Source organism: Panicum virgatum, chromosome 7K (genome assembly GCF_016808335.1).
Source record: "Panicum virgatum strain AP13 chromosome 7K, P.virgatum_v5, whole genome shotgun sequence".
In the NCBI taxonomy this organism is placed as follows: domain Eukaryota; kingdom Viridiplantae; phylum Streptophyta; class Magnoliopsida; order Poales; family Poaceae; genus Panicum; species Panicum virgatum.
Window position 1 is genome coordinate 5,190,792 of NC_053142.1, and position 21,772 is coordinate 5,212,563.

General features: G+C 43.1%; 1 protein-coding gene across 1 annotated transcript; it reads right to left on the bottom strand.

Annotated features, from left to right (window-relative positions):
- Window positions 1–18,279: 18,279 nt before the first annotated feature.
- Window positions 18,280–21,149, bottom strand: LOC120639653 (G-type lectin S-receptor-like serine/threonine-protein kinase At2g19130). Its single transcript, XM_039915512.1, has one exon. It carries the CDS (start codon window positions 21,065–21,067, stop codon window positions 18,491–18,493), a length of 2,577 nt encoding a protein of 858 aa, XP_039771446.1. The 5' UTR covers window positions 21,068–21,149; the 3' UTR covers window positions 18,280–18,490.
- Between the last annotated feature and the right edge of the window lie 623 nt (window positions 21,150–21,772).

Here is a 21,772-nt window from a genome sequence, read left to right on the forward strand (position 1 = left end):
TGCCATGGGTGACTTGGTTACCTCCATAGGGAAGATCGCCTTCGTTGGACAAGTTGCATGGTATGTCCCTTGGGTACCCGATGGTTTTTCGAGCTAGATTGGAAGCTTTTGGAATTGTCTACTTGAGGGTGGGGCGCTGCCTCGGGATCGGTCCAGTATTTTTGGATTATATTGGAAGTTTCTCCATCCTAGGGATCTTCAATAGAAATTTTTGCGTTGACAACTTGAGTTGTCGAGTCGTTCATGAGGGGAGCCTGATTCGTTGAATTGGGTTCTACATTTGCGGGATCGGCAAGGTGGCTAGTGAAGCTGCTCGAACCATCCGTGACATAGATCCACAATCCGATGGCAAGGGTTGTGCCCTTCTCTAGGGCGGTGTCGAAGTTGGAAGAGGCCATCAAGTTTTCCGATGGATCGTCGGAGATTGGCCCCATGGTGGGTGTTATCTATCGGTGTTTTACTGTCACGCCCACCTAGGGATACCCTAAGATAGAAGGATGATCATAGGGAATTGCCGAGATCAAGAACACGATGGTGTAAGCAACACAAGTCTTAGATAGGTTCGGACCGTGAGTTGCGTAATACCCTACGTCCTATTGGATGGCTTTTATTGCCTGAGGGTTGTAGATGGGTGTGTAGATGCTTTGGAGGGGTCCCTGCCCACCCTTATATACGCCGGGGGAGTAGGGTTACATGAAACCCTAGATCGGTATGAGCCTAGGAGTCTATCCCATGTATTACTTGGGTGGTTTCCTTCTACACCGACTAGTTCTAAGTCTATCCGACTAGTTACAAAACGTATGGGTATGAGATATGTCCCATCCCATATCCAGTACTGATCCGTGCCTCGTCAGGTATCCCGTGGCCCCGGGTCCGACACAATCCTCTTGGCAATCTGCATAAAGCTTTCAAGCTTAAGTTCTCGATATAATAAGATTGCTTCTGTAAGTTCTCCTAAATATACATGTCTTTCTTATATAATCTAGTTGGTTATGCAGATTCACGGCAATTTTCAAGTTTTCATGTTTTGTCAAGTAAAGGTTGAATATTCTTACATTCTCAAGCCATACCAAAATGGCTGGTTCAGTATATGTTGGATTCATAAGTTGTGAGTTGTAACTGGTAATGTTGGTGCTCCGAATATATGAGCTGCCTAGCCATCACTGATCTTGCTGGTTGTCTTGTCACTAGGAGGTTGGGAGCACAGCTAGCCAGGAAGAGCATTACCTGAGCTGACTAATACGGTGGTGATTGAGCATTGCCTGAACAAATACAACCATTGATGCAAGAATGATTGAAATATTATACGTGACATCTATATAATTTTCTCTTTTTGGCACTTAACAACGGATCAGTTCAAAAAGAGTATTGTTTAAGGAGTGCATTGCTAATTGTGTTGGTCATTCTATTGACACTCTTTCTAGAATCGTGGTAAGTGTAGTTCTCATTACTTTTTAAATTAGATGTTTGAATGATCTCATATCATACCTATTCCTCCACACAGATCCTGTACTTTTTTTTAGAAAAGGGAAACTTTATTAATTTCAAGTTTGATACATCGAGGTGGTACATCGCCTTGAAATGTTCCCGGCCTCTGCCCTAATGACACACAACCCTACAAATAAGTTTTTGATAGAAGCCAAGCACATTAATAGCTGTCAATCCTAAGACTAGACTGCCACCGATGCATCCGGGCAAAAAAGTCCTTGGCCACCTGGGCCAAAAAATGCGACGCCTCCACAAGGGTGTCCTGCGAAGAGGTCCGTTCACTACTACAGAATAGGCCTTTGTTCCAAGTCATTTATCCCGGTTACCTTTGGGCCCGGGACAAAAGGTGGCTTTTGTCCCGGGTCCAAAGGCTAGCCGGGCCAGCGGGGGGACAGAGGCCTTTTGTCCCGGGTGGAGCCACCAACCCGGACAAAAGACCCCCCTTTTGTCCCGGTTGGTGGCTCCACCCGGGACAAAAGGTCCAACCCCTTTTATCCCGGTTGGTAACACCAACCCGGACAAAAGGGTGACCCTTTTATCCCGGTTGGTGGTACCAACCGGGACAAAAGGCCCCTTTTGTCCCGGTTGGTGTTACCAACCGGGACAAAAGGCCCCTCCACGTGATAGTTCAAAAGAGAGTTATTCTTTACTGAGTCACATGTACTACTTAGTTGAGTTGGCAAGGAAGCCATGTGCTAGGCAATAGGTCTTGGGTTCCAATCCCGCAGGGTGCAAATATTTTTTAGCGCGAGGGACATTTTGTCCCGGTTCTACCACCCGGGACAAAAGCCTCCAGCGCTTTTGTCCCGGCGGCCGAATCCCGGTTCCAAAACCGGGACAAATGGCCATATGGAACCGGGACAAAAGGCTGTTTTTGTAGTAGTGGTTGTAGGATCACCTATGTTCGTAACCAATGTGTAGTCGCGAAGATCACCTGCAGAAAAGAATGTTTTTTGTTATCAAATACCACTGCATTTCTGCAGCGCCAAACAGATCCTGTACTTGTATGTCTACAAAAAAAAGATCGTCTAGTTGTAACCAACCTGAAAATAGAAACCCTTACACTTGATCTAACCTTCCCGCTTCTTGTTACCTTGGAGACAAATGGAATTTGGCATGCCAACCGGGCAACCAACTATTGTGCATGGCATACATCACTCAAACCCACAGAAACTTCCACTACAACAAAAGGTGTGATCCATGATGGAATCTGTGTGACGGTTTTAAGAAACGTCACAATATGACATAATCTGTGACGATTCTCTAGTTACTGTCATGGATAAGAGGTGGGCTCATTTGAGCTCCACCAATGAGCCCATATTTTGTGACAGAATTTTTGGAACCGTCATAACATGTAGCATGAAACGTCATAAATTGGCTGGAACAATTGTGACGAATATAATTCGTCATTGTAGTGCTGTCATGTAAAAGTTCGGGCCCAATAATCATGTAGTGGGCCATGTAACTTGACTTAACAGCCAGGACAACCATGGGCCATGTGTGCAGAGTATAAATCCCAAAAAAATTGGCTGCGCCAAGCTGGTTTGAATCCAGAACCTTGAGCTTCCAGCGCCAACTTTTTACTACTACACTACCGCTTTGGTTTTGTTAGAAGTGGAAACATTGTTTTAATAACCAATAATACGTAGGTTTTTATTTTAACACTCAGGGCTGGGCAAAAATCTATCGCTGCGCCCCCAAATCATCCCGTGCGTCCGCCGCTGTTCCGTCGTCTGAGCAGCCACCCCCGACGGCGAATTGAGCTGCGCCGCTGGCCACCCCAAACGGCGAATCGAGCTGCGCCGCTGGCTGCCCCGGCATCTAGATCTATGGATTAGGTCGCTGCAGCAGGATTCTGGTGCCCTCCATCGTCGGCCGCCATTGCCATTGCAAATCGGTGATGGGGTACAGTGTTGAACTTCCTCCCGCAGCTTCAATCGTTCCTCCATCAGCTGTGCATTGCCGGCCTCCCACCTCCATTGCCACCCGACACCTCGTGTGACTTGCCCTGAGGCTCCTCCCCACACGACAACCACGGTATGCATCTAATCCTTGATTATGTTCAGTGTTGCATATGAATTGTGTGCAGACTTAGCTTATTGATTCTTTTTTTCTTCAATTCATGATTAGATGGATAGGAGCTGGTTGCACGGCACACTATTTTCCAATGAATATGTCAGTGGTGTCAAGGAATTTATGGACTTCATTAAAGAAAAATTTGGTGAGAATGATGAGATTCTCTGCCCATGTGCTAGATGCCAAAATCAAAAGTAGCTAGATCAGGTCAATGTCAAGAACCACGTATTGATGAATGGTATGGACTGTACATATACTCGATGGATATATCATGGAGAGGACCTTAATCTAGATGATAATGAACTTCCTGTGCATGACAATGATGCCGGTTCCCTACATGGGTTGGGTGTCCTTGAGGATGATAGCAATGGTGACGATCGGCTTGAGGGGATTCTAAGGGATTTGCAAACTGCAGAAGAACAAGGTAGACCTGATGGTGAAAATCAAGATGGAACACAATGACGATGGAAACCCGATGGATAAAGAGTCATTTTTGGATCATGTGATGAAGGAGGCAAAGCGTCAGCTTTATCCGGGTTGCAGCAAATTTTCATGGTTCTCCTTTGTAGTAAAGCTACTTCATATGAAGTCATTTTACAGAATTACCAACACTGCATTTTCTGCAATTTTAAAGATATTGGCTGAAGCATTTCCGGATTTCAATACCCTCCCAAAGTCATATAATGAAGCAAAGAAACTTCTAAAGGATTTAGGACTTGGATATGAATCAATCCATGTGTGCTATAACAATTGTGTTCTGTTTCGGAAGAATTATGCTAATCATGACAATTGTCCAATTTGTGGTATTTCGAGATGGAAAGACCCTGAAAGAAAGAAGGTTCCACAGAAAGTACTGCGTTATTTTCCGTTGGCACCTAGGCTAAAGAGAATATTTGCTTCCAAGCAGGGTGTAGAAGATGCACAATGACACAAGTTAAAGAGGGAGCCTAGTGAAAAGGAAATGAGTCATCCGGCTGATGGTGAGGCATGGCAAGATTTTGATAGAGAATATCCAGATTTTGCCAAAGATCCAAGAAACCTCAGACTTGGCCTTGCTACAGATGGATTCAATCCCTTTGGCAATTTTAATACAAAGTACAGCATGTGGCCTGTATTTGTTGTTCCATACAACTTTCCACCTTGGGTATGCATGGATGAGTCAAATTTAAAGTTGGCTTTGTTGATTCCAGGTCCAACATGCCCAGGGAAAGACTTCGATTTATTTCTAGAGCCTCTTGTAGAAGATTTGATTAAGCTTTGGAAGGGTGTGTCCACTTATGATGCTGTTAGTGACAAAAAGTTCAATCTCCGTGCTGCAGTTTGATGGTGTATTCATGACTATCCTGCTCTAAGTACTCTTTCTGGGTGGACTACGAAAGGCTATTTTGCATGTACTCATTGTGACAAGAATCCTCTTTCGTATGCCCTAAGGAATAAAATTGCATATATTGGTCCCTACCCTTTCTTGCCAAAGGGACATCGTCTGCGGAGGAACAATGAATTTGTTGGCCTTCATGGAATCAATGATCCACCAGGTAAATTTTCTAAAGAAGAGTTGCTAGCAGAATTAGAGAAGGTAAGCCATGTTAGACCTGGGATCAAGCAGCCAAGAAGCAATAAAAGGAAGCGTTCTGAAAAGGACAAGGGCAGCAGTGCTCATGTGAGAATTTGAAGCCGGAGGGTCTGTTTGTGGGACTTGGAATATTGAAAAAATTTAAAGCTGAGATATAATCTTGATGTCATGCACATTGAGAAGAACATATGTGAGAGCTTGATTTCCACAATTCTCAATATACTTGGGAAGACAAAGGACACGGTGAATGCTAGGCTTGACCTAAGCGATTTGGGAATCAAAGACGAGCTGCAGTTTAAAGAGGAAGGAAATTGTTCTGAGATGCCTCATGCTCGATATACCTTGTCCAAAGAACACAAGATTGCCTTTTGTAAGTTTTTAGGGGGGGTAAAGTTTCCAGATGATTATGCTTCAAACATATCAAGATGTATAAATGCTGATGGTACCAAGGTACAGGGCCTAAAAACACATGACTGCCACATTCTTTTGCAAACAATCTTACCTGCTGCCTTGAGAGGTTTTGTGGACAAGGATATTTATGAAGCAATTGATGAGTTAGGAAAGTTCTTTAGGGAATTGTGCAGCAAAACTCTTGACAAGGATGTGTTGGCTGAAATGAAAAAAGAAATCCCTATAATAGTGTGCAAGCTTGAGAAAATTTTCCCCCCAGCATTTTTTGACGTGATGCTGCACCTTGCTATACATTTGCCTGAAGAAGCCTTGCTCCGAGGTCCTGTGCAATATGGGTGGATGTATCCGATTGAAAGGCGGTTGTACACTTTGAAGCGCTATGTGAGGAATAGGGCACGACCAGAAGGTTCCATTGCTGAGGCATATATTGCGGATGAGTACCTAACATTTTTATCTAAATACATGGACGGTGTTGAAACAAGATTTAATCGAGAACCAAGAAATGTAGGATTTTCAAATGAAGAAGTCTATGGTGTTGATGTTTTTGGGCATGGAGTTAATTTGACTTCAGCAGCGGATGTAGTATATGATGAAAATGAACTTGATCAAATGGTGTGGTATGTGTTGAACAACTCTAGTCAAGTTGAGGAATATATCAAGTATGTTCTGACTTCTATACTTTTGTGTCCTACCCTCCTCTTGTTCATTTGAGGCCTATTGACCAAACCTTTATTTTTTTTATAGAATGTTCAGAGCTGAATTAGAGAGGGAAGGGGTGCCTAACATTGATAGAGCGCTTCGACAAGGATTTCAGACATGGTTCAGGAACCATGTTAGTTTTCATTCAGCCTCTTGCAATTGTTTGTTATTAATATTTCACAGACATGCATGATTCAGGAACAGATTCTAATGTATATTATTGTGTGTGGTTTTTCAGATGATGACGCGACGATATACAAATCAAGAAGAGATAGATGATGATTTATTTTCCTTGGCCTGTGGTCCTGATTTTAGAGTGAGGAAATACAAATCATGCATAGTCAATGGGGTGCGGTTTAATACTGTTGACCGTGATATCAACAAGATGACACAGAATAGTGGAGTAATGACACAAGGTACACATAATAATGAGGTTATGGATTTTTATGGAACACTAAAAGAGATCATCCAGTTAGATTACAATGGTGTTGAAATGTCATTAGTTTTGTTCAAGTGTGATTGGTTTAAATTGGATGGAAAGATGACTCAAATGAAAGATGATGGGTTTTTTAAAAGCATCAATGTTGGCAGTCTATGGTACAAAGATGATTCTTTAATTCTAGCTACTCAGGCCAGAAAAGTGTTCTATTTGCCAGATACAAAGTTTGGTAAAAATTGGCAAGTTGTCCAAATGTTCGACCATCGACATCTATATAATGTTCGTGAAACAACTGTGCCATTTAATGGACCTGCATATCAAGAGGATGAGTGTTGTGAAGATGAGGGTAGGCGGCAAGTAGTTTCTGACTTTACATCTGAGCAGCCATTAAATAGAGATGATGAACCTGGAACCATGTTTCAAGCTGCTGAGATTTCCCGTTTGAGGAATGAAAGGACAAACCATGTGTATGAAAGTAACAGCGAAGACGACGGAGATGACACATATCTAGAGTACTGCAGTGAAGATGAAGGAGGTGCCACACTTGAAGTTGACAGTGATGACGAGTAGTTGTTTTTCTTAATTTTTTTAGGACTATGATGAGTCGTAAAGCGGCCCAGACATTCAAACACTGTTATGTTTTGTAAGGGCCACAATATTTGAGATCATGTTGCCTTATGACTTATTTCTTGCTCCTGAACTGTTGTCCTTTTGAGACAAAACTGAAACCAACTTGTTGGATTATGTCAACCATTCATGCATTCACAAACAAGTCACATTTAAGCAGACAACATATTGCTGGAAATTCAATTGCACCAGTCACATTTAAACAGACAACATATTGCAGGAAATTGTCAACTAAATTTCCTTGCAGAAGTCACAATTTCACATGCATGTTCACTTCACCAACGTAACCAACACACCCAGTATAACACCTTGTTTGGGTTCTTTGCTCCAGCATCAATCGAACTGGGACAGAGCTGCTACCCCATCGGGGGAAATTGTAGACGTCCTGCATGCCGACGGCCTCAAGGATGAGCTCCACCACAGGAAATCAATGGATCATGCTGCTGCAAGCGCTGCCTTCAATCCACCACAGGAAATCAATTGATCTGCTGCTGCTCATGCTGCCTTCAACGGGAAACGGGAGGAGGGGAGGGGGAATCACTGCATGCAGCCACTCTGCTGCTGCTCGCGCTGCCTTCAACGGGAAACGGGAGGAGGGGAAGGAGGATGGGTTCAAATCGAATGGGGAGGGCTGTGGCGGAAGGAGGAGGAGGCGCTGGATTTTGGCAAGGGCGGCGCTTGGACTTTGGTTTGCGGCGGAAGGAGCGGCGCTGGCCGGAGGTGAAGGAGAGGCGATTCTGGAGCCACTGACCGGTGGGCCAAACTAAGGAGAGGGCCATGGCGTGGTGATGGATAAGGCCCACTAGCGGAGGCACTGACTGATGGGCCATGGCGCCCTTTTTCTTTTTCCTTTACAAATTTTCATCCTTTTTTGGACAAATTTCATGGGAAAACAAATTCATATATCCATTAAAAATCTCTAATAATTAAGTAGATCAAACTGAAAGTATAGTCTTGATTATTGATTACCACTATACCACAAATTTTGTTCAACCTCAAATGTGCCAAACATATTTTCTAAAAACCCCACAATTTGACTTTGGGATAATGTATAGTCTTGATTATTGATTACTACTATACCACCTCATGCACATCACCAATCACCTCAAATACTACTATATATGTGTGTAAGGAAAATAGCCCCTTTTTGATTATTGACTAACAACATGATCATGATCATTGAGACTAATATTTTGACAGATTAAATCGGTCAGGCTTAGAAGGTACTGCTTTGACCAAGCAAATCAAGTGACCGATTTAGTCGGTCAATGCATTAGGGAGTGACCGATTTGATTGGTCTGTGCATCAGGCATCATGGCGTGACCGATTTAGTCGGCCGGAGTGACTGACTTAGTCGGTCAATGCTATCCTGCATAGTGTGACCGGTTGATTCAGTCTGGTGCATGCATAGTGTGACCGATTGATTCAGTTGATTCGGTCTGTGCAACGCTTCATACTGATTTAGTCGGTCAATGCGCACAACGGCTAGTTTCTTTGGGTGTCACGGTCCTTTCAATGTGCATATCAACTTTACTCCCTCGGTCTCAACTTACTATTGGTCTAGAAAAGCTACATATGTACTATGTCAATATACATATAAAAAATGATGTGGCTAGAAAAGCTAAAAGGAATACTATTTTGACGGAGATTACATGGCAAACAACTCATCCATTTCACTATATATGTCCATTATAACAAAATATTGAATTATACATATACAACTGTTATGAACAAAATGTACCCAAGTATATATTTAAAATATTTACATCACAAAAAAGTACAAAACAACTGTTGTCATTTCTTTGGTTCATATAGAATATTTTTTTACCAATTTATGGTGTTACAAATAATATTATGTAGTCTAACACAATATTGTTCTAGAAGGTTCCAGATGTGCCCGCCAACGCAAAACATGCACGGCAAGCCAAAACATTCACAACCGCGCGTCCCAACTCCAATTTTCGACCCACTGGCGCGAAGCCTAAAAAAGCCCACGGTAAAATTGATCAAACTACCCAACCACGATTCTCAGATTCATGATCCTGCTGTTCTTGGTGTAGGAGGCTTGCGAAACAAGCAAAACCAACCGAGGCAATGTTAAGTACCATCAAACAACTGGCTCTCGCAGCTATGAGGTCCACTTGGAAAATTTGGTAAGTTACATATGTCATTGTGCAACCATATAGTGTGATGAAGCAGTCAATATTTCAGTTGCACATGTTTTTTTCAAATTTTAGCAAATGAAAAAATGAATATGATCATAAGGCCAAGATCTGCTTCCAATTTATGCAGAATATTACTACATCTTGCACATATATTGAATGCCCTCTGTGATGATGTGCACACACATGTTGTTTCTTCATTTTCTCTTATATGAAGTGTTGTGAACATGTGAGTTAACTGCACCTATGTATTGTTTTCAGGGAGACAAGTACAAAGATCAGGAACTTGATGCACTGGATTTATTCAAGGAGTGCCACTACAGCAACAAAAAGAATGGCTATACAGTTGCTGTCCAGTCTGCTATTGTAAGAAAGTTTTCAAATAAAGCTCATTGCAATGCTAACTTTTTGCTATATCTAATGAACCGTATTTGTTGCCTGCACTGCTAGACTCAAATGGAAACCAAGATCGCCGAACCTGCAGAAGATCAAGAAACAAGGTCTGTGACAGAGGTCGTGGCGGGCGTGCTTGCTCAGAACACCAAGAAGAACACATTTCTGCAAAATGTGGGGATCCACAACAACCAACCTACATCTGTTGGACAAAACCCTCAAGCTGAACTATTGGCACAAAGGGAAAATGCTGAGCTTCGATTGCTGGTCAACTCTCAGCGAGAACAGATGGATGAGATGTCCATGAAGCTACAAGAAACAGAGCAAGCAAGGACCAGGGACCGTGAAGAGATGGCAAAGAAGCAAGCAGAGACTGATGCAAAACTTGAACTTGTGTTAAGTATGCTTCAGCGGAATTAGTATACGGGGTAAGCTGGTCTTGGTCTCTTAGAAATATAGTTTGTCCTGAAGCTATGTTAGCTAAGATGGAACCTACCTTTTGCTACTTCATTTGTTCTGCGGTTGATGCCCTGTTGAGGTCATCCTTTTGCTGCTGCAAACTGCATGCATTCTGTGTTTCAACAGAATGCAAGCATTTTGCTGTTACTCCAGGGCTAGAGGGGTTGAAGTGCTTAGTGCAAATTGTGATTTGCTTGTGGACAAGAACTTGTGTTGTATCTGACATGCAATTTGAAATCTGATATGCTATTTGATCAGAACATATGTTTGTCTATTTGCTGAATGTTGTATTTGAATCTGTCATGTTGACAAATCTACAATGGTTGTGCTTGTCTACTGTCGGTTGGGCTTTGTAGATGGGCTGTATTTATTTTTCTGGGCTGAAATGATCAGGCAAAAAATTATGGACCATTTATTTTCGGCTTAATATGAAAGGCTGCTGTTATATGGATCCAAAAATTAATATGCCAAATTTAGCCTGCTACATTGTTGGGCTGGATTTGCTTTTATTGCTTGCATTAACTTGGCCCAAAGAAATAAAGGCTGAAAGCTATAGACAGGCCATATTTGGGCTGGTATGTAAATGGGCTCCATCTTCGTTGGCAAATACGTTAGCATCATATGTGGCAGCAGGTTTTGTGACAATCAATTTCATCACAAACCATCGGGCTTGGGTCGGGCTTAGGTTGTGCTAAGTGGGCTCGAGGGATTTTATGACGATGCGAGAATGTCATAGATAGCGAGAATCTATGACGTTTTCGGGGATTCGTCATCCCAGTTGATCTATGACGCGAGATACATGACAGTTTCAAATTTCGTCATAGATGCTATTATATGACAGTTTTTGGGGATATTGTGACGAATTGTGTCTGTCATGTATCTCAACTATTCTTGTAGTGTTCTCTTCTTTTTTTCTAATGGTAAACGGCAAGTAGAGAAAACTTTTCAATTGGCCACAGGTGTAACTTCCACTGATTGGTTTGTAAAACTTGGAACTGCTAGACTATGTTATTGTTGGACTCTCGGCTGCAGCTTATGTGCTCACAGGCACTGCCACACATCGCCTGTTATATGGCGCACTAACCAACAATCTAACAAATGCTAACGCTACGACTACTGATGGATGTAGCAATATGGTACAAAACCTCATCATTTTTCCGCTGTTTTCTCTTCAATTTATACTTGATCCGTCTCCCTGACCCCTGCTGGCCTTTTCTCCTGAATCAGTGTGCTAGACGTGCAGGATTTGTTGTCCCTTCGTCTTTCTTAGTTAGATAAGGAATATGTGCATATGTATGTGTATTCATATAATGCAGTTAGTTCTTGTATTATATTGTCATAGCAGTTATTACAATGCTTTCTCCAGATTCCCACTCTTCATAATCTCATTTTTGCAGACCAGCCGCATTCATCTCAAGAAATTCAAGTGGTCACACTTGGTTTTCTGTCTTCTGAACTTATACTTATCTCGATCAAAAGGCTTGAACACCACTCAAATTTTCCTCATCAGTGGATACGACGAGGAGGGTGGTATTACCACGAGCTGCTGACAACTAGTTATCACTGGTATACGCACACCACTACCTCGACGTTTTCCTTCCTGTACTACAGATTACCTCAAAAGTATGAACATGTATATAAAAATTCCTTCACCACATCAGTCTCAAATATTATTGACAGTAGCAATGTTTATTTCCCTCAAAGTGATCTTCATTAAGGATGATAGAGGTTTTCCTTCCTATTCAACCCCAATATAATTACATGGCTAAGCATTCATAAGATCGACTCTCAGTATTATTTAGACTTTACAATGATTTCTTAATTTAGATGATTTTTTCCTCATTTAGTCAAATCAGCTATAGGTGATGTTTATATTATCCACCAGCACAGAATTTGAATATCACATTCAATTATTATCTGTAACGGTCGCGAAAAAAAAATTATTATCTGTATAATAAAATTCATGGCAACATTTTCTTAATTTGTGTTGTGATATTTGTACCAGATTTTGTAATATTTAAATCTCACAGGTGTCATCAAAGTACGTCATAACTGCCCCTAGAGCCTGAGGTTTACTTATGTTTACAGACTACTACTATATAGGATATGTTCCTAGCAAATTTATTCAATGCTAACAAAGTCTGGAAAAACGACATGGCGTGAGAGATTAGTAACAAAGTTACACTCAATAGGGAGAAATCTCATCTACAAAACGGAAAATAGCTAGCAAAAAATCTGTTAGGCTAGCACCAAAAGTATTCCTACCCATCATTTGGACTTCTCTCAAGAACTTATGAGAACACTGATGATTTCGGAGCATTCATCTCTAAGGAAATGATAATATCATATTTGGCTTACAATGAATTTTCTGTACTGATCATGGCCTGTTGACAAGCGATCTTTTCAATTTACACATGTTGATTGGATGGAGCAGGTTGATCTATCCTCCTCGGAAGAATCATTAATTTCACTATTATACGCGAGAACCAAATGGCTGTGAACCCACTGCACCTCTGGAACTGTTGGGCCATCCAGATCCTATTGCTCTTCAGCCTCAGCCTGCATGTCCTCCTCCTACCCCTCGCCGGAATCCGGCGACGCAGGGCCTCCATGTTCCTGAGGGTCCCTCTGTGGCTGGCAGGGTTAGTAATGGGGGGCTCCTATCTATCTTGTGGAAGATAGATAAGATATCTATCTTTAAAGCTCATTTAGTCCAATTATCTGTGGCAAAGATGTTCAATACTTTAGTAGAATCAACTCAACATTTTGTTAAACATGTTCAACATTTGGCTTTCAAAATGTTGAAACTGTGAAGATAAATGTTGAAATTGGAAACATAAATTATTGAAAATGTTGAATGGAAATGTTGAAGGTTTCTTCTGCGAGCTGGGTGGTTCTTCTCCAGCGTCGGTGGGCACAGGCGCAGTGCGCGGAGCAGCAGCAACACCGCGGGATAGCAGCGCGTGGCTTCATGCCGCAGCAGCCGCAGCGCGCGGCAGCGGCAGCAGCGTACTGCAGCAGCAGCAGCACCGCACCGCATAGCAGTGCGTGCCGCAGCAGCAGCACCGCATGGCAGCGCGTGCCGCAGCAGCAGCATGCGCAGCAGCAGTGCGCGGCAAGCAGGCGCAGCAGCAGGGCGACGCAGCGATGGCGCAGCGGGCGGAGCGCGGGATCAGGGGCGACGGCGGCGCACAGTGAGGAAGAGGGCAGGAGGAGGAAGAAGATTAGGTTAAGAAGATCCAACGGATGAGATAGTTGGCACGGATCTCAAACATTGGAAGGTGGGAAAGAAAAAATCTTCCGGAAGATGTATAAGATTCCTCGTAGTAATGGGCCATGGCCCTAGTGGACTCTTCACAGCTCAACAAGACCCTTAAATTTATTAGTTCAAAATTATATTATATTAGAGCCCAGCCCTTTTAGGGCCCGGCTCTTAAATTTTCTAGTTCAAAATCTTGGGCCCTTTACCACCCCTAGCTGGCATACCACCTGGCTGACACGATAGGGATCTATGCAATTGGACTCCTCTCCCTGAGCAGCGCGCCGCGCGACCACCGGCTCATGCCATTCTGGGCACCCTTCCTTCTCCTACACCGCAGCGGCTCGAACAGCATCACTGCGTACGCGTTCCATGACAACCTACTCTGGCTACGCCACCTGCAGGTCTTCATGGTGGAGGTGATAACAGCAACATACATCCTCTAAAAGCATCTCCCTCGAGATGACACCTTCCTCATCCTGGCCGCCTTGTTGATGTGGGCGGTCGGCATCGGCAAGTATGCAGAGAGGGTTGTGGCAATCAAGGGCGGTAACATGAGCAGCATCGGAAACTCTCTCAAGAAGCAATCACTCGCTAGGCATCATCACTTCAATGATTGGGATCAAGGATTACTGAAGAAAACCATCAACAAAGATGAAGCGTATTTGCGTTGTGCTCATTACATGTTCCACATATGCAAGCATGCAACGGTGGATTCTTGGCTATAGAAAGATCCTGAGCACAACACCTTTGAGATGCTGAGGGCTCTTAGGAAGGAAGGCTCCAAGGGCATGTGGGCATTCGCGGAGATGGAGCTCTCCCTGTTGTACGACATCCTCTACCCCAAGGCTGCCGTGATCCACACTTGGCCAGGTTACTTCATCCGTTTTGCCTCATCTGCCGCCATTGCTGCCTCGTCTCTGCTGTTCCATTTCAGTGGTAGGGATGGTCACAAGGTAGATGTTGCCGTCACGTATGCCTTGCTGGCTGGGGCATTCCTTATGGAGGCAGCATCCCTGTTGAATGCCCTAGGCCCTCTCCTCGGCCGGGAATGGAGGCATATGGACCTTGAACTGACATTAGGGACCAATAGGGAGCTGCCACGTCGAAGGAGTAAGGAGGTGGGGCCCATGGGCCGGCCCCACCAGCCTTCTCCTTTTGGTCCAGTGACTGCCCTGTGGGCCCTCTAGCTCCTGGATGCTGACATGACTGTTTTTTATGTCAGTTTTCCTATCTAGTGGGCCCTCCAATCCATGTGATGCTCGTGTGGTGGCGTCTGATTGGATGACATCTTGCTCCTTGGATTAAAAGGGTCTGATTGCCCTTCATTTCCAGCTAAAACCTGCACTCATAGAAATCTAGAGGGACATGTGGAATTCGGTGATTTATTAGTGACATGAGTGTAAGTAATGCAAGCCCATCCACTTATTGTATCCATATTGACGCTGAGAAATGGTTGTTAGCGAGCGTCAATAGGGGCCCACTAGGCCGTCGGCCGACCAGGGTGGTCGGCCGGCCACCCAGTGGCCCCAACCGCCCCCCAACTACTGGGGGCTGGGCTGTCCTGGGCCTCCTTTTGTCTGATCACCAGGGTATGGCCTGTCTTAAGTAGATTTGTTTTGGTTCTTGGGCTACACTTGGTCGAATTGAGCCTGAATCTATGCTCTGATATTTTTTGTGATTTTCTGTCAGGCTAAAGTGTGCTTGCAACCTGCATATTAGCTCAAAAACACATCTTGCATATTCTAAAAGGTAAAGTGTGGTTTAGTGATTTATTTGGATAAAGATGCGCATAAGAAATGCAAACTCTCATAATTTTCTGATCAAATTGACGCCTAGAAATGGTCGTTAGTGAGCGTCAACAAGATCCCCAAGCTATCCTTTGCTCGTCCCGAGCAAAGCAGGACAAATCAAGTTGTTGATCAGAAAATCACTTTGACTCCTATCTACCTACCGTGTCATAGTCTAAAGCAAACATATTCATCTATAAGTTTGAATGAGTTGGCTCTCATACGTTTGCTCTAGTACCTTACTCCTCCATGGGGCTTTTTAGCTGTCTTCTTGTCTTGGGTTGTTGAGAGTTAGAACGGTTCGCAAAAGCAATACTCACTTGTTTATAGATCTGCAACCCTTCTGGAGATATTTTGAAGAGGATTTTTGAAAATATGGCTCCGTTCCCCAAAATGATTCTCTCGAAGCACTCAACTTTTATTATCCTCACCAGGCAGTATCTGCCTTGGGTCTTCCCTACTGTAGATAAAGCTTTTGTGGAGCTCAAGGTAGGGTAAGAACAGGTCATACTTGCATTCCATATATTGTAAAGTCAAAGAGAGGATTCATGGAGAAACAAGTCATGCAATCTCGATCAAAAGGTGCACGTGTGTGGATGGATAGATGAATGGTGGTATGGCTTACTCCTTAAAGCATTGGTTCTCTCTCTCTTATATCATCCCCCTTTTTTCAGATATGACAACCCCTCTCTTTCTTTTCTCTCTCTCTGTTTTTTTTGCCATGCTTCTTTGGCATGTCATCTTTTCTCTTTTTGGGGCAACCATAGTCTAATATCGTATCTTATTTTTGGGATGTTCTACGAGAGAGTCTACCAAAATATGGAGCATTTATTGATGGATGATGGTGATGCTAATTCCCGATGTAGGAATGTCGCAAGTGGATGGGGACATGTACGTGCTTATGATCGAGAAAGCATGAAAAGATTCTCACTAGGGTCACAAAATTTGACAAAACTCAATAGAATGTCAAGCAACATATGTATAAGGTTTTCTCTCGGTGTATGACATATGGCTCTGGTAGCACTTGCTTATCACTAAGGAACTTGCCTTTTTGATCTTTTTGAAAACAAAAACTCCAGAATTCAAGCATTACTAGAACAAGGTCGTACGACTTTATTTACCATATCTATACTCGCAACAACCTAGACTTAGATCAAGCATATGCAACCCACAAAACTTTCAAGTTTATGGCAAAGTGTTTACATAGCCAACAGACTTAAACTTAGGAGAACTCTTATAGTCAAAATCTAGACAAAACAGACAAGGTAGAACAAAGCAAAACTCATCCTTTCAACTTTCATATGAAGTTAAAACATTCTTACCGCGTATGATAAAGGGAAATAAAGCAGTAAATATTTATTTTGTTTCCAAAATTTATCTAATTTATTCAAAAGAAAATAAAGGGATATAGTTGACTTAGGGGAGGGGGCCTCCCCCCAAGTTAACTCTTTGTTTAGGGTCCGAAAAGTAGGACCTTTCTCCATACCTGATTAGGTTGAGGTCATTTCGTCCGTACCTGGAGAAGTAGTAGCGACGATGACGTCTTCTTCTTCTTTCGCCACATCTTCTTGGTCTTATTTGTTGGCATAGATGGCGCAGGAGTAGGATCCTCGGTCTTCGCAACTTTTGAATTACCCTTCTTCTTAGATCTTTTTCATCTTATCTGATCATCCTTTATGAACATCTTTATGAAACAGATAAGGCTGTCTTTCTGAGAAGGTGTGACTTCGACTTTTTGATCTTCTGAGGATTTGGCCCAAATTTGATCCGGATCATTAAGCATTGCTCCTTTTTAGGCCGGTAGTCAAATTTCTCCTCTTTACCATTGACATGGAGTCGGATTTCTCCGGACCTAACATCGATGTGTGCATCTGCTATATTAAAGAATGGCCGTCCTAGAATGAAGGTGATTTCCTTCTGATTATCCATATCAAGTACCACAAAGTCGACTGGGACAAAACAGTCCCGCACCCTCACTGGAACATCCTCAGCGATTCACTCTGGGTGTCGTACCGAGGAGTCAACCATCTGCAACTGTGTAGGTATTGGAGTCAACACTGAGTAGTTGAGCTGGTCAAAGACTGCCTTAGGCATCACATTGACACTGGCACCCAGATCACATAGGGATTTGTCGAAGCTCTGTGCCCCTATCGAACATCTGATAGTGGCGCACCCTGAATCCTTTTTCTTCTCAGGCAATTATTGAAGTATAGCTGCACTGCATGCCTCAGTAAGCTCGATTACTTCAGTAACACAACCATTTGTCCCATTGATTGTGTTGTCATATGATCATCAAAATCACTCGAAATAGTATAAATGGTGCCATGTTTGTTACAGTGGCTTCATCTGAACTAGTCATCTTCTATTTAATTTAGTGGATGGGTGATATTTGTCAAATAAAGCGACACCAATTAACTCACTGAAAGGGAAAATGTTTGAATTGGCATCATCAAGTGTCTGTCATAGAGACCTATTCAACTTGTTAGATTCATCAAGTTTTTGTATCATCACCATTAACATATATATTATAAAATAACTATTTTCTTGAAGGAGGGAGCTCTTTTTTAACTAATTACTAAAAGAGCTCGTATTGGTACATAAAAAGATACCGTCCTCATCCACTCTGCTCGCGCCTCCAACCAGACCATCATTCTGTCAACGCTTTGTGCATATTAGTTGAGTACACAGTGCATCCAACAGTACATAGGTCACAAGGCTGGATGAAATCGATCCTGGACGCTGGACTGATGGTTCTAGAATTGAATGAGGGAGCAAGGGGAAAGGAAAACCGCAGTGACCAGATTTTCTGGATCAAGGGTTTCTACCATTGGAACCATGCACATTAAATTCAGGCATAATGAAAATAAGCAGTAGGCCACAAGTAACTCAAGTAGCAGAGTATATGGAATATAAGATATTTAGCTTCAACAATAGAGCATTACAAATGAGCCAATGACAGCAGGAAAGTGTGGATGCAAAACTATTTATTCTAACAGATATGACTGCTCTGATCGAGGAGCCAATATGGTTTTGTTCATATATATGTCGTCAGACACAAGGAGCTATTGCTTTCATATAGTAAGTTCATGTTGAAGTATCAGTTCAGAAGAAAGTTCATGGTAAAGTAGAGCTTCCCAGTATAGTCTCAAGTAGCCTTGGCACTGGGGGCATGCCAAGGTCTACTAGACCCTCAAGAACCTGAACCACATTACCCATTGTTGGGCGATCAAATTCATTGTCTTGAATGCACCAACATGCAACTTTGCAAGATCTTTCAACCTCCTCTGTGTTTATCTCACCAAGTAATTGGTGATCGATTAAGCTACCAAAGTCCTCCACCTGAACCTTCCGTGCAGCTTTTAGAGGAAAATAAACAGCATGATCACCACTAGTTTTACATTCTTCGGATTTGTTCCTCCTTCCTGATACAATTTCAAATAGTAACATTCCATAGCTATAAACGTCAACCTTTTGTGTGATAGGGACCCCACTAATCCATTCTGGTGCGAGATACCCGATAGTTCCTCTCATCGTAGTAAGAACACGACTGAAGTCTCTCCCTAAAAGTTTTGCCATCCCAAAGTCTGCAATCTTAGGAACAAATGATGTATCAAGAAGTATATTTTCTGGCTTAACATCACAATGTATGATGCATTCACGACAACTCTCGTGTAAGTAGGACAACCCTTTTGCAATCCCTATGGCAATTTGGTACCTTGTGCCCCAATTTAGTATAGTACCGTTGCTTCGAAACAAATGAACATCAAGAGAGCGATTCTGCATATACTCATAAACAATAATCCTTCTATCACCTTCCGAACAGAAACCAATCAATTTTACTAAATTAACATGTTGAATCATTCCAATTGTACTGACCTCAGCTCTGAATTGCTTTTCTCCTTGGCATGCACCAGTAAGAGTTTTTACCGCTATGCCAGTTGAGTCACTTAGAATCCCCTTGAACACATTACCAAAACCACCTCCACCAATCTTCTCCGAGAAACTTTTGGTTGCACGCTGCAAATCAACATATCTAAAAGCTAAAACTCCACCACTACCTTTCATGCTGTTTGAATCATTGCACGACTTGCGCTTCTTCCTCTGAATAACTAGTAACAGCACAACAACAAACAAAACCAAAGCAAAAACACTTGCACCAATGAGAATACCAATGATCATTCGCCTTCTCCCACTATTTCCCCAACTTTGCACATCTTCAGCAGCAAGGCGTAGGTAAAGGATCTCTCCATTAGTATCTGTTGTACCATTATGCTGCTTTACATTAAGTAGTTCACCTTTCCATATCGAGCAGCCGCCTGTACTGTATGAATATGCTGTGCAAGAACAATTACTTAGACAAACATTCATACATTCCTGTGCACTTGCAACAGCTTCCATGGCATGAGCATTGTCAGGCAATCTGCTGACACTAGGTATGGGAAAGAATTGGTCAGTCAACTCTTTTGTGGTTTTGTTCCTACTGCATTCTAGTTGAGTATTTCTCATGCAGCCACCCCTCTTGTAATCTAGGTTCCAGTCCTTGGGCGACTTCACAGAGAACCCTGCCATGCAGGTGCACAATAGTGGAAGTGTGTTGTCATTGCAGATTGTGAAAGGTCCACATACAGCGAAAACATCACATGAACCCTTGGGTTGGGTGTAGAGTGTTTCCAAATCTTGCAAGGCATTGACCCAAATAAGCATCTTGGTCAGGCCATTGGAGTCAAGTAGGATGAATGCGGTCACCGCCTCATCGAACGTGTTGACAGTCCAATATTCTTCTTCACGGGTGTCGATGAATTTGACAAAGGCAAAAGCATTGGCAGACATTTCAGGGACCGAGGAGAAATACTTCCCATTCCATTCGCCCGTGGAGAAATACACTGTAGATGTGTTGCAAAGCTTATCAACTATTTGCTTGGAACCACCCGGGTCATGCTCCATGCAGTATGAGCCCGAGGCTGGGTCTACTAGGTTCTTCTTTGACACAACCCTATACTTCATACCAGTGACCTTGTTGTGGCCAATCTTCCCGCCAGGGAGGACAACATCTGTTGGGTGGTCAAAGCTCTGCCATAAAACTCTGGTGGCTTCCGAGGCATCTTGTATGACAAGGTTTCCGTTATCGGAGAGCACAGCAATGATGTTGCTACTGGATTTTGTTCTACTAAAAATCTTGGTGGACCAGATTTCAGACTTTGCTACATGGTTCACGATGACTAGATTGCCATCTGCTGTGAATGTGAGCTTTGACATGTTGAGGGAGGGCTCTGGTATTGGCATATCTCTATTGGCAACCCACACATCTATGAACTTGGGGATCTTGTTGAACCATATGCCTAGGTACCAGTTGGGCAAAGTGGTGTTCCCAGATGACTTACTGGAGCCTGTTTGGAAGAAGCCGAGCGCGAACTTGCCGTTGGTGGAGACCAGCCGCTCGCTACTGTTGAGCGCTCTGCCTGCTGCCAGAGTGCTGCCAGTTGCAGCAGCACAAGAATGGTAGCTAATAAATCCTAGGCACAAGAGCAGCCAAAACAGTATGAGGCAAGGACGAAACATGGCGACTTGTGGGATGGGATCAGAGAGGAGAGTTGCAGACGAGGAATCAACTATGGAAGGATGTATTCTTTGGTGCATCTGTCTAGCACAACAACCTGAACTGGAGGCGACAGACAGGGGGTATGAGTCCATGGGTAGTGTGTGGCCGTGTGAGTGACGCTAGCTGGACACATGATGCACGGCAGGGTGGATGGGGGTAGCAAGTGAGAACATATGACCACCTTTTTACTAAAGGCAAACAGCAGCGTGGAAATTTTGTGCACTTACAGGATACACACGGCCAGTGTAGTCTTGTTGTGCTTTAATAGGTCCATCTGGGCATGCACGATAGGTCTCATTGGAATTCGACCTGCTGGTGGGTGTGAGGCGTGTCAACTTCCACGTTCACGAGCATACGACCGAGTCGAATACTCTAATGACTTTTCTTAATTAGATTAAGTGTGATCTGACTTGCTGACTACTCTTAATGACCCACCGGCTTATGCCTCTGGTTGTAACCCTCCCTATCTGCTGTTCAGAAGAGAAAGTGAAAGTTTAGCACTTCAGCGACTTCAAGATGACTGTGGAGGAAGCCGCGGCTGCGGTACTCATCTAGGATATTGGTGAAATAACTAAAGACCTTTTTTTTATTTGTCGGAGTGTAATAAAGTTATTTTCTCTATTTTGCTTACGTTTTGGATACTGTCTCTTAATATATTTACTTATAATGTCTATCATATATGTGTATACTTGATTCTAGCGCATATATGAGATTTATCTCATTTCTTAATTAAATGGGGTGTGACACTTGGCATGCACCATAGGTCTCATGGGAATTGGACCTGCTGGTGGGTGGGA

Bases quoted from the DNA above. Each gene is read 5' to 3' on its own strand.
- LOC120639653 (XM_039915512.1), bottom strand. From the start codon at position 21,067: ATGGACTCATACCCCCTGTCTGTCGCCTCCAGTTCAGGTTGTTGTGCT.